Source organism: Nomascus leucogenys, chromosome 19, assembly GCF_006542625.1.
Source record: "Nomascus leucogenys isolate Asia chromosome 19, Asia_NLE_v1, whole genome shotgun sequence".
NCBI lineage: Eukaryota > Metazoa > Chordata > Mammalia > Primates > Hylobatidae > Nomascus > Nomascus leucogenys.
Window position 1 is genome coordinate 50,325,614 of NC_044399.1, and position 14,680 is coordinate 50,340,293.

The 14,680-nt window shown below is 39.4% G+C and overlaps 1 protein-coding gene across 6 annotated transcripts in view; it reads right to left on the minus strand.

The window, feature by feature from the left end:
- Positions 1–14,680, minus strand: part of CRIM1 (cysteine rich transmembrane BMP regulator 1) — a 197,146-nt gene that overhangs the window by 59,084 nt on the left and 123,382 nt on the right. For all 6 annotated transcript variants that reach the window (XM_030800639.1, XM_030800644.1, XM_030800643.1 and 3 more), the window contains one exon: positions 12,548–12,745. In XM_030800639.1, the coding sequence (XP_030656499.1) occupies positions 12,548–12,745 (198 nt within the window). The remainder of the gene's footprint in view (positions 1–12,547; positions 12,746–14,680) is intronic.

Consider the following 14,680-nt stretch of genomic DNA (forward strand, 5'->3'; position numbering starts at 1 on the left):
TTCAGAAGAACAGTAACTGGGTCTCAGCAATGGGGATGGAGCCAGGAGTGAGACTGGCTTTTGAATCTAAGCCACAATGATCAAGTACTTTGACATTCATCATCTTATTTTCCTCATCCTGTCTTCTCACAATGATCAAGTACTTTGACATTCATCATCTTATTCTCCTCATCCCGTCTTCTCACAATGGGGGTCTACTGGGAAGCAATGCCAAGGTCATGGATTTGGAGTCAGAAAACATAGCTTGAGTCCCTGCTCTCTCATTAAGCTAACATGTTATGATGGACCTCTCTGGGCTTCTAGAAAATGGGAATACTCATTATTTCTACCTCACAATATTCCTATAATGCTCAAACAAGATTGTCAAGAAAAGACTCTACTGTAAGGGTGACAGCAACATTACTTCTTGTTGTAATTATTGATGTCATGCTGATCTTGTCTGCTCAGAGCTACAACTGGTCTCAGATGGCTAATTAATGAATTCTTAGCCCTTTCACAGACCTCAAATGTGCAGCTGATCAACAGTATGGCAATTGGTTCAGCATTCTGAACCCTGCTTGTTGTAACTTAAGCATCATTTTTTATCTCCACTGATAACGTGAAAAGCATCTGAGATGGTGGGTGGGTCTGTGCTATCTTTTCACATGGTCTGGTAAGCTTTGGAGCATGTTAGTGACCAGCCAGTGGCGCCTTTCACATTTGCTGAGTAGCAGTCTGATATCATTGTTCTACATTTTGACTATGTCTATGATGTCTCCAAGAGAACAGAAATCTCTTAGTAATCAGCTAATCCAATGTCGGTGGAAACAATGACTCTGTGTGCCTGGCCCCTGTTCTTCCTCTCTCATGATGGGGGCCTGGCTAGATCTTTAGGGACAAGGGCAAACTCATCACAGAATCATTTATACTACTTTTTATCTTTGCCAGTGTTTCTGCCACTCTGAAGTTGAAAGATACAGAAGACCTATTTCCAAAAATTGTCTTTAATGAGCAGATCTCAGTGTTAGGAAGTCAGGGATCTCAAACATATGTCAACAATAAGAGAAAGTTCAACCAGTACTTTCATAACAAGAATTGTAGGGGCTCCTCACGCAATGAGTCATGTTCTTAGTATCTCTGTCACAGGACTGTGGAGCACACCCCCTGTGGAATTCGTCTAACATAAAATCTTCATGGAATCTTTTACAAACTTGATTCCCAGAAAGGATGAGAGATTTATGGCTTTGAAAAGATCTGAGCTTGCTGGCCCTCTCAGTATGCAAGGCCCGAGGCCATCCCAAGTGGATAGCTTATTATCTCCAAACATATTATAGCTTCCCTAACAAACAGAGACTCCCTGAATTGTTTAAAAGTGAGCTGACATGCAGGGCAATAGCTGTCCAATTAAGGTGAAAAAGAACATGATCTCCTGTCTTCCTACTGACAGGCAAACTAAGAGGGTTCAACCACCATGCAAGGCACAAAGGCACAGGCATGGGCAAATGGTAGGCACTGAATATACATAAAGGAGCATATAAATATACCTCATTAGATTATGTAATAGATCCAAGGCAGTCTCAAATTATATCATGAATGAATACTTTTTTAAAGTAAGGAAATGGGGATCCAGGTAAATTTTAGCTAGAAAAGAGTAAGCTGCAGTCAGGGATGAGGTAAGCACACAGAATGCACGCTTTTGAGTTCTGGTGCTGGTCGAGTGGTGGCTTGCAAATCAACTCTCAGTTTGCTCCAGCAGCCAATGTGAAAGTTACATGATTCACAGGGTCCACAAGGATCAAGTACTTGGCCTTAGAATCTTGAGGATTCTTAGTTGTGTTTCACTATGCTGCTGCAAAGTAAGAGCTGGAGCCTGGGACTGCATCTTTTTACTGGCAGCTAGCATTAAATTCTGTGATCTCAAATGGTCCATATACCTGAATTAGGCTGTGTTTCAAACAAACCAGATAAATCCAGCTAATCTCTCAGATGCGAAAGTTAAACTCCACTGAAGTGTAAACAGGTATTCTGTAGATATAAACGGTAAATAAAAATTTGGTCAAACTGCGGATCAACTTAAACTCAAAATATTTATAAAACAAAATGCATGCTTTCTGGCAAATTTCAAAAACATGTTACATGTCCCGTATTGCTCAAAGCACGTCAAATTTAGATTAAACTGATGGTATGACCCCTGGACCAAGATCTGGCTTTGCTGAGTCCCCTGGCAACAGATTTCCCAATCTGCATTCTGGGAGCTCATGCAGGGAAGTATTTGGGAGTCTCAAATTAAGAGGCTGATAGGTGGGTATGATGCTGCTCCTGCCACCACATCAGCCACCTGTGATGGGGAGACCCACACATGCGCAAGAGGCGTTCTTTAGTGGACATTTCCCCTTTTTGAATCTGTCCTACGATTTTAAAATAGTATTGCAACAGACGGTTTATATGCTTGTGTGACACTGTATCTTCAATAATCAGATAGATACAGCACAGAAAAGTTCTAATGGGGGTTTAACAGTGACTCACTGGATTTTTCACTATCTTCAATGCTAACCCTCATATATTAAGCAATGTGAAATCATTTTGTTTTTATAAGATATACTTAAGACTATACCAGGAAACAGTCTGGTATAATTAGAAGTGGAATTAGACAACTAAAATACTAAAAATAAATTATATTAGAATCACCACCTATTTTGAGCTGTTTCTATAGGCAAATTATTTTAGTCTAATTTATTTGAAAAAAATGTTGGAATAGAACACCTGCAATTTCAGAAAAATGTTGTAATACAGTATATGACCATTTTAACATATGCCTCTAATCCCTAGAAGTCATAAAAATACTATGTAGTAGGTGAATTGATTTTTTTTATAAACACACCAGGAGTTATACTTACAAATAAGTATTATTGATAAAAGTACTCACTTTTAGAGGCTATATTCTTATGCCAAAATGCTGTTCGTGTTAAAATTCTGTTTGAAACCTCTTCATAGTTGCTTTCAGAGCAAATTACTATGTCATAGAAGAGAAAGTGCCTTTATTTTACTGTCACTTTTTGCTTCCTCTAACGAGTTTTACTCAGCTAGATCAGCCACCTTTTTTTTTTAAACCAGACTTCAACATAAATGACTTTGGCTATTTCCTAGAGTCTAATAAACCTTCAAAGTCAAGGGTTTAACAAAGCTTAGGATATTCAAAAGGATGTGCTATGATCTCTAAAGTCAGTTTCAAAAGAGAGGCACCAAAAATATTCTGAATGACTGTATTCCTGAAGTAAGTATACATTTTTCCCATATAACTTGTGAAAGGAAAAACACTTCACTTGAATATGTAGATTTCAGTATGTTTAAAAATAATTTTATTATCTGGTGGGACCTTGTATTGGTGGGAATAAACAAACATGCTTCATAGGAAAAGTGTAATAAGTTGCTTTAAATACAGGAGTGTTGAGTCCAATCAATTCCTTGGAACTGAGGCAAACAGTAGAAGGAGATGAAGATGAGGATTTTAAAATAAGATGGTCTAATATAGCCATGTTAGGTAAAATGGTATCTTTTGAACACTGGGCAGTATGATTACTAATTAAAATGTTAAATTCTACTGGGTAGACAAAAGCTAAAAGTAAACCAATTCTGCTATTTATCAATGGTTGCAGCATAAAGAAGATGGAATCTTTTCTTTTTAAAGTCTGCAAGCCTTTTCTGAAGGGCATGTCTCTTAATAACCTTCATTAACTTCTGTTTGGTTGCCTAAGAGTTGTCTCATCCAAAAAAAGTTTAGCACAGTCTCAAAAGAGATTGTGTTTATTTAAGCTTGTTGGAAAAACATTCCTATCATTTCAAGAATGACTAAATATTTTTCATTCACATAGTTAGCATTCCAGACTATGTTTTCCCGCCTCTGTTGATTAGATGAAAATTAGCAGGCCCAAGTCTGATCTATTAGATGCAATTATTGTCTTAGTAGGAAAATTATGAGACTCCCAGCAATAATACCCTTTTAGGTATGGGAAGTAGACAGGAGAGGAAATAAAGAGCAACCCACCCCCTTGCACGCCACTTCAACAGGGAAATACTTAACAGCTGAGCTCTGTAAACTCAGGGGCAGAGGAATTTCTAATCATGTGTTTCAGAATTAGCTCTCAAAAATTCTGAACATTTAAGGCATTGATCAGTTTGGTCATCTAGCAAATTAAGAGTATAAGACCAACCTTCATTTTTATTTGTAAAACTTGGTTCAGTATGGCAGTCTTACTCAAAATCAAGTACAAAGTGCAAGGCATTACCGACACAAGCAAAGACATGCTGGACTTGGAGAACCAGTAGCGGAACTCCCAGGTATAAGTAAGAATAACCATTTCTTCTCTATTAAACTACTTCCACAACATTTATTTCTATACTTGTTTAACTATTAATGTAAGTGGTGGATCTAACATGTAAAGAAAGCCACTCATATAATGTACCTATTTCTATATAGCTGTGAAAAATCACAAAATCTTGAAAGTGATATATTAAGGCTGGATATGAGTGTCTTTTACATTTATTTTACCTATATTCTAGTTTTATTTTAAATATGTAAATATATTTTAAATGATCAGAGAAAAACAAAAATATGACAATGTTCATCATTGAAAAATTTCTGATGTTTATGTTAAAGACCTAGGTTAACAAATGGTCATTTGCTACGCATTTGTTACCCAACATATGACCTTATTTGGACAAGCAAAAAATAGACTGTGTTATATTTTAATTTCCATTTATGGAACCAGTATCCAGGACGTTTAGAGTTAAAGGATAAAACACATGCCTAACAGTCTTTAGGCTATTACGAATATTTTATTATTCTTGGCTTACTAATAATAGCATAGTATATGGCACTGAAGCAATACCACCCATAAACTGAGTTTTGATCCCTGTTATGTACCAGAATGTTAATAACATGTGACCCTATGGCATCTTTGACTTCACTGCCTCTTGGGGTCAGCCAAACTATGTTTGACTCCATGCCACAAAAGCAGTAGCTTAATCATTTGAGATACTGTTCAGTGAGGAAGCATTATGGGCAGGGCTGGAAACATTTTTTCTTGTTTCAAAGAATTCCCACCCAGATATGTGCCTGGTACAGACTTTTCTGGCAGCCCAGTAGAAATCTCATTAGAAGGGCAGCTTGATTCAAGCTATATCATCAGCCTTCAGGGAGAGAATATAGTGCTTCTATAAATTTGGGATTGATGAAGAAGACGACAGTACATTTGACAGCTCACAGAACTCCAGCCTTTTAGAGGAGCGCAACTTACAATATTGGGTGAGCTGAGACCGAAGTGGCTTACTAAATCCACATAGGTCAAGACATGCCTGACATCCAGTCTTCAACACTGTCCCAAGTAGGACCAAGATTCCCTAAGTAAGAGATCCAAGAAAGCCAGGTGGCAGGAAGAAAGATAGTCGATTTTTTGGTTCAACCACATTCCATCCTAAAGCCAGAATGAGAAAGAATCCATGCACAGTGAATCTCTTATTCCTCTATCCTCTACTTCAAGAGTTAAGTCTAGGTTAGCAGAATTATTAGGCCTGAAATTCAGCTGGGTATCTGATAATATGTCTGCAAATAGCAATTTTAACTTTTTATTAAGAAGAAAACTTAAAAAATACTGAATGCTATGGACTCTGATATACCTCTCATCCAGCTTTAACAATCTACAAATAACTCTTTGACTTCCTGTCAGAGATAGAACATGGATTTTGCTTTGTTTTCAGACAGACAGAAATGGTAGAGGGGAAACTACCCATTTGCCCAACCGCAAGCATGGAATTTATTTACTGGCAACTTGAGTATAATTCTGAATGCTACCTTTTAAAATATTACCTAAGTTGTTCCTAGTTCTTGAAAAGTGATACTCTGGTGTTGGCTTCAAAATCCCTAAGGTCATCAAAATCATCAGCTCCTCCCTGCAGGAGATGGTGCATATAAGGAGGCCTGAAGAACACTCAGGTCACAGTGGCCACCTGGGCAGGGTCCAGCTGCAGCCCAAGATGAGAGGGCAGATCAGGTCTGACATCAAGACTTCAAAGTCCCCAAGAAGCTCTAATCTCTTGCATCAGGTGTCACAGCTAAGCTGGCCACACACCTGTCCACATCTCTTGAATTTTTCTTATTGAGTAATCATGGGAATGTTATAGATGTCATGTAGCCAAAACTTCCCTCCCCAATACCTTATCTTACCTTCAATTACAAAACAGATTTCTAACGGAAATGGCAACCTGTCCTCAGGATCCCTCTGACATTAAGAATCAGCTTTGGCAGCATTTATACTTGGTATTATTGAAAAAAAAATTAGCAAATTATTCTCAATACCTAATGACAATGTAAAAAAAATCCTTGCCCGTGTAAGTAACTGAAATGCAGTGGCACCTACACCATGTACAAGGCGTCTTAAAAACAGTACATTAACATGGCAGCAAGCATTAGCCTTATAGGGTCTGGGAAGCCCCACTTAAACTCTGTGATTCTGGACGTCAGGGGCTGAACTGGGACAGAACCACAGAATACACATCAGTCTTGGAAGGCCCATGAGGCTGCCACAGGGATGGAGCCCAGAGCTGAGTGCCCATCGGAAGGGTGAACCATCAATGCAGGAAATTGGTCCAACAGGCCTGCAGACATGTGGGCCCACCTCATGTCACACACTTCCACAACACTCTTACTTATGTTCTCAAAATGTGTTTTCAGTGATAAGCACCCTGACATTATTCTTCCTTTAACTAGTAGATCAGGGGTCCCAATGGCCATCAGCTTTTGACACTCTCGTTAAGGTAACCCTGTATCAGGGTCTGCTCCCTCACTCAACTAAAAAGATCTGCAAGAAGGGTCTGGCTGGGACTTCCTGCTCCAGTCTTTCTTTCCTCGTCACTGCCCTCACTTATTATTTACTCATTTAAAAATTTTGAGCATCTACTTACACATCAGAAAGATGCCAAATTCTTTCTTTACAGGGGGATGGAGCCTCTTTCAGGGTAAAATGCACTGGAGTGCAGAGGCACTGTCCATTCAGGGTCCAGGGGACACACTGTGCTGTCAGTTATGAGCTGTATGACCCTGGGCAAATTACATGGCCTCTGAACTTTGTGTTCTCTGAAGGCAAACTGGGATGACAGCACCCATACTGAAGGGATGCTGTGAGGATCTCAAATTAGTTGCTCCCCTTAAAGCACTTAAACCTGACACATAACAATTGTATGAAATGTTAGCCACTGTCATTAAGGGTTACAAATAACAGTGGCCCTGCAGATGAAGACCTAATTCTGCTATCCAGTCTCTTTTTTGTTTTTAGTTTTTAAGGAGATTAAGGCCATGTCGTCTATGTATACCCTTCAACTGAAAACTTTATATGCTATTCCACACATTTCCACCCTAGCTCTTACAGGGGTCAGAAAATAAAAATAATGAGATCAATAAACAAGAGATATAGAGAAAAGCCAACAAAGCAAAATGTGAGAATATAATCAGTTACAGACTAGAAAGGCTTATCTGTATACCTGAATTGGGTGTTGACAATAACTTGCTAAGAATTCATCATGAGAGTACTTAAGTGCCAATTTAAAAAGCACTTAGGTACTTGTGAATCAAGTTAGCTGTCAAGTAACAGCCTGGTCTTTAAGGGCCCCCAGGTTCATGTCCCTAGTCCTCCAGGAGTAACCAAAAAGCACATTATCTTGTCATTTGGAAGGTATGTGTCTCCAATAACAACAGCCACAATAAGGTTCTTCCTCCCTGGAGGTCCTAACACGCCATATTTAGTGATGCTGTTAGTTTACTTAGAATTTAAAACCACAATCCTTGTGTGGGGTCCTTTCATCTAATTTCACACTCTGACGATGTACCTAGAGACTGTAGCTAATAGGGTAAGGGCCAACACTGGTTATGCAACTGTGCACAGAGGATTTTATTGTGTGTATAAACTAGGTAAATACCAGTGTTTCTGGTTTTCCTCTATTTCTGGGTGATTGCTTATTTATTGCACATTAACACCTTGCACTTTTTCTTATTTCATACAACCCTTTTGCTATTCTGAAATCATCTGAAAGTATATTTAAGTATGATACTGAATGACTGCTGAGAAAAAATGTCTTCAAATGATCCCAGAGACTTTCTTGGACCCTATCAACTAAGCGGTAAGATCCATTCACCTTATTTTGTAACTTTATTATTAGTAGCCATAAATAACCCTTTAGTATCATTATCTTAAGCTGTGCACTGTTTTTTAATCCTATACTAAAATAATCTGTTTTCTTATTATTAATACATCTTAAAATGAAAGCGTTATTGGAGAGTAAATACATTCATATGAAACTCACTACTCAACTAAGTTAAAAACAAAAACAAGAAAAGCAAGATAAATTATTTCTGAGAACCAAAAAATAAAATATTCTGAAAGGTTTGATGAGAGATCAGAGCCACAGCATGAAAGAGACAGAGAGGAAAAAAGGCCAGCAGAACTTTACGGCTGAAATGACAAGGATGCTGAGCTCTGTTGAGGTGGAGGGGGCTGCCCGGACCTGAGGCCCTAGAAGTGAACTCAGGGATGCATCTCAAAGGCATCTTTCCCCTGAGGTCTTCAAACTGCGAGGAGACAGTAGGTGGACGATCACATTCAAAATACCTGGAGTAGTTTTCAAACTGCAAATGATTTCCTCCCTTGCCTCCGCTGACTGCCCTCACTCCTCAACAGAGCCAAAAGCCAGAGGTGAGTAGAGATGGGTGAGGACACTAGAAGCAGGGCATGAGTTAGGCTGGGATGCTGTGTGGGGCAGGGGAAGCAAGCACAAATGGAGCGGAATCTGACAGACTTCAGCTGATCCTCACTCAGCCACACAATGGCAACTACACCCTTTGGGGAAATGATCTAAATCGCTCTAAATCTGAATGTCTTCATCTCCAAAATGGGATAATAAAGGCTTCAGCAGTGTTGCTGTGAAGGTTAAATGAAATTGGGTACAAATGTGATGCACTTACCCCACCATACCTCAATGGGGACATTCCCTTTCTCCCAGTTTAATTTAAAACTCAGCCTAAATAGGTTCTTCAAAGTTAAGGGTTATCTCTTACTTATCTTTGTGTCCAATGCGGTATCTGAATTCCAGGAGGTTCTTAATTTTTTCAAATTAATGGCTCACCAAAACTGTAACTCTTTTTTCAAACAGTAGATGATTAGATTACAACTCTAGGCAGATGTTGCAGAGACCAAATTCTAAGTGACCACACTAAGATTCACTCCTTACCCAAACATCAATGTGCGCTAAGAAAATAGTAATAAATGAGTTATATATATATTTACCTGTTCACCAACTGCCTGCCTTCTCCACTCTTCATGATGGATATGCTGATGAATGCAAAAGGTGGGTGCAAAAGGATCAGCCTTCCTTTCATTTACTTCCAGAGGAAAGGCTCTTTTATTCTTCAACAAGTTTTTAAAGTTTTATTTTGAATTTATGACACAAGACCCATGAGGTTAAAAGGCTGTTTCCTGGATTATGAATTTATGCTTTTCATATTCCTTACCGTGTGCCCCAAATATTCGTAATTAAATATTTCAAGTTGGCAATAGATTGTCCCTAATTCTTAGGGACAGACATTCTTATCTTCATCTGCTTCAGTAAGGCACCCTTTCCTGTAAGGCCGACTATACAACCATCATATGTATTTCTACATGCTTTTTTTTTTTTTCAGCACTGAAATGCTGCCTTTAGGGAATGGGAGGAGCATATATACATGTAGGGGTGGGTGACTTCCACAAAACTGGTCATCTGGAAGCTATAAAGTTCTGGAGTGTGGCAGCTGCATTCTGAGTACAGTAATGACGAGGGAATCGGTGATGTCAATGGAAATAGAGTCCTCAAGCTTAAACTTTTATATGATTTTTAAGGTCTTTAATAAGTCTAGCCCCTCAGAGGCTGATGAAGCTAGTCAGGCAAACTCTGGAGTCTCAGTTTATTAACATTTCGGTGGAAGCACAAGATTTCTTCGTACTTAAAAAGACTTAGTCTACTTAACTGACTTTCTGGAAAGATAAGTCCATTTTTCAATATCTGTTTTCAGAAATTCTAGAAAGATCCATCTTCTACATGGATTAATTTTTAATCCACATTAGTTCATTTTACTATGCAAATGTACTTCTTAATGCTGGACACCCTCCATTAGAAATGTCTGTATAAATGCCATCCCCATCAAGCTACCAATGACTTTCTTCACAGAATTGGAAAAAACTACTTTAAAGTTCATATGGAACCAAAAAACAGCCCGCATTGCCTAGTCAATCCTAAGCCAAAAGAACAAAGCTGGAGGCATCATGCTACCTGACTTCAAATTATACTACAAGGCTACAGTAACCAAAACAGCATGGTACTGGTACCACAACAGAGATATAGATCAATGGAACAGAACAGAGCCCTCAGAAATGATGCCGCATATCTACAACTGTCTGATCTTTGACAAACCTGACAAAAACAAGAAATGGGGAAAGGATTCCCTATTTAATAAATGGTGCTGGGAAAACTGGCTAGCCATATGTAGAAAGCTGAAACTGGATCCCTTCCTTACACCTTATACAAAAATTAATTCAAAATGGATTAAAGACTTAAATGTTAGACCTAAAACCATTAAAATCCTACAAGAAAACCTAGGCAATACCATTCAGGACATAGGTGTGGGCAAGGACTTCATGTCTAAAACACCAAGAGCAATGGCAACAAAAGCCAAAATTGACAAATGGGATCTAATTAAACTGAGGAGCTTCTGCACAGCAAAAGAAACTACCATCAGAGTGAACAGGCAACCTACAGAATGGGAGAACATTTTTGCAACCTACTCATCTGACAAAGGGCTAATATCCAGAATCTACAATGAACTCAAACAAATTTACAAGAAAAAAACAAACAACCCCATCAAAAGGTGGGCAAAGGACATGAACACACACTTCTCAAAAGAAGACATTTATGCAGCCAAAAAACACATGAAGAAATGCTCATCATCACTGGCCATCAGAGAAATGCAAATCAAAACCACAGTGAGATAGATACCATCTCACACCAGTTAGAATGGCCATCATTAAAAAAACAGGAAACAACAGGTGCTGGAGAGGATGTGGAGAAATAGGAACACTTTTACACTGTTGGTGGGACTGTAAACTAGTTCAACCATTGTGGAAGTCAGTGTGGCGATTCCTCAGAGATCTAGAACTAGAAATACCATTTGACCCAGCCATCCCATTACTGGGTATATACCCAGAGGACTATAAATTATGCTGCTATAAAGACACATGCACACATATGTTTATTGTGGCACTATTCACAATAGCAAAGAATTGGAACCAGCCCAAATGTCCAACAACGATAGACTGGATTAAGAAAATGTGGCACATACACACCATGGAATACTATGCAGCCATAAAAAGTGATGAGTTCGTATCCTTTGTAGGGACATGGATGAAACTGGAAAACATCATTCTTAGTAAACTATCGCAAGGACAAAAAACCAAACACCGCATGTTCTCACTCATAGGTGGGAATTGAACAATGAGAACTCATGGACACAGGAAGGGGAACATCACACTCCGGGGACTGTTGTGGGGTGGGGGGAGTGGGAGGGACAGCATTAGGAGATATACCTAATGCTAAATGACGAGTTAATGGGTGCAGCAAAACAACATGGCACATGGATACATATGTAACAAACCTGCACATTGTGCACATGTACCCTAAAACCTAAAGTATAATAATAAAAAAAAGACAAAAAAAATAATAAAAATAAAAAGATTTTAAAATGGTAAAAAAAAAAAAAAAAAGAAATGTCTGTATAAATATTCAAGCCCTTGTCTGCACTAACAGACATGGACACAAGATTAAAAACTAACATGAGTTAACTATGCAGAGAATCTTCCCAGGATGGAGGAAATGAGCTGGAATAGGAGTCGGGACAGGAAAACTAGTCCAGGATGCCTCAGGCTTCCTTCCACTGAACAAGAAGAGAGATAGCAAATGCAGGTAACCACGACATAAATAACAGCACTAGAGGAATTGCAAAGCCACAGCCACTGGGATATGAGAAGCAGAACAGATACTCAGTGATGGCACTAGGCAGTGCAAATTGCCTTTGATGGTTCCAGTCTTTTCTTCTAGTTGCCAGGACCCTTGGGCATATGGAAGCGTCACAAGTCAAACCTGCTAAGATTGACTCATCGGTCTCATTTTCAATTTCATTTCGTTAGGTTGACCTTTGGGTGTTAATTAGGTTCAAAGTGAACTTAATTAAAATGTATATATTCTTATACTGTAAAGTATTCAGACACGCATATTTGCAATGGCAAAATAACGACCACACTATTCTCATTTTACATGTGCAACATTTCCCTCAAATCATTAGTTTGAGCTGTTTGATAAATTTGTCGGCAACTGGTAACAGCGTGAAGCAGACATTATGCCCAAGGAAATAAACAAACAAGAACATACACTGGTAGAAGCTTCTCCAACAGAAGACATTCGCCAGGGACTCATTAGCATCTACAAGATTTACCTTCGCACACGGGGCAACACTCCCCAGGCACTTTCACGGGGTTTGTGCAGGTCTGTCCGCAGACGGTCGCAACGCAGTGGCGTTCACCGTTGACGCACTGGCAGAATGTGCAGTCGTCTTCCCGCCACCGGTCTCCGTGGGCAAGGATCAGGCCATTGGCATAGCAGCCAGCGGGATTATTAAAAGGATACACTGGATCTAAATGAGGACATGAGTTCACAGTTAGACTGAGCATATTCTAAATCTTATCTCTGTCTGCACGCAGAGACATTTTTTCCCTGGGTTCTAGTCATCAGCAGTTCTATTCCCACTGTGATCAACAGAAGCTCAGGGTTGCATGAGGAGTCTCTGGGGGTGCATGCAAACTCAGCTGTCACACTGAATTTATGTCTACTCATCCTGACACAGCAGTCCCAGAGAAGAGGATCTGTAGTCTAAAAACCAACGTGCAGGTGTTATCACTCTGTAAAGTTGGGAAGCTTTGTGGCAAGAGCTGTGGATTGGTAATTAGAAAACATGACTCCATTTTAGGCTCTGACAATGTCTTTATAGTTGTAGACATAAATGTTTATCAAACCTCAATTTCCCTACCTGTAAAGCGGAAGGAACAATGCCCTGTCTAAGTCAGAGTGATATTGTTACTTCTAGAACTCTATCTCATGTGCCTGCAGGACCATGTGGGCAACAGTGCCCTTGCTGTGGACTTGTTCATGACAAGGCTGGTCTAGACATACCATGGGTCACTGTGCCTTGGAGGAGGGCTGTGAACTTAGGCCATTTTTTCTCCCATAAGCTGGGAAGCTAAGCTGCAGCCCCAGGTGGGAGACAGAAGTAGCCAAAGCTACTGTAAAAAAAAAAAAGTTTCTGAGGTTATTGACAAGTATATAAATACTGCATATGAAACCCTCACTTATCCCTCTATTGAGAGCAACCAGATAAATTACTCAATTTTCTTTCTCAGAAATACATAAAAAACTGGCTTCAACAAACAACGACTGCTGTCCTGGGAGAGGAATCCAGACAGTTTAGAGTTTGGTCATCATTATTCTAAGGACATAGTAGGGCATTATAATAAAGTTAGTTAGAAGGTCAACATTTAAAATAATGCCATCACAGCGTTAGGAAGGCAGTCTGCCAGAGAGGGAGGTGGCCAATGGACCTGAGCAAGATAAGATTTTTTAAATTCCTGTGTAAAAAGTATTAGAATACATATTTTTCTACGTTGAGCCTGCATCTGAATTCCAGGAAGTGAGACATAACCGGATCCATGCCCAGACAACTCATTATGACGACTACACAGAGGTTCATATCTACATTTTTACAGCATCAACTGCTGCACAGTTTCAGAACTATTGCAGACTGGGAGCAGTAGGGAACAAAGCAATTAGGAAGGTTAAAAATTTGAAGTAATTCTTTTTAATTGTCAACATCACCTAAAAAATAAACTACTTTTCTCCTATGTTGGCTAAAATAACCTCTAATAGGGAAAAGGACTCACTGTTATGAACTATGTTAGGAATGCAATTTTTACACTTTAAACATTTTCAGATCTTCAATATTATGTTGCAAATATAGCTCAAATATCAAAATGAGAAAATTTTATGAAAATGAGGAAGTATGGAAAGTGGCATGACACTGTGCCCTCCCACTTTGTGCAGAGATCAGGCATAAGATTAACACATGCGACTTTAGATTGAAGATCTGGGGCCTGGTTAGGACAGGAAGGCTCACAAGACCTTCCTTTCTGGGGAAACAGTGTTGTGTTGTCAGAAGAACACTACAGACACAGTCAGGCATGGGGTTATTGTTACCGGCTGCATTATAAACCCAGGCAAGTGACTTTTCTCTTCTGAACTTCAACATCCTAATCTGTAAAATGTGTGGGTTGCAGCAAGTGATATTCAGAGCAACTGTTTTGAAATGCTTATTATTTATGAACATCAGTGATGGGAAGATGCAGCCTGTTGAAGGAACATGAACATATTACTTCTTGGAGAGAAGAGGGGAAACCAGAGAAAGCAGATTCCTGAGAGTCACACCTGACACCTGGCTGGGCCTTGAGCTGGTGTCACCACCACCTGATACCACGACCCTATGTGAACCACCACATATTTTCAGAGAAGCAGTAGCAGG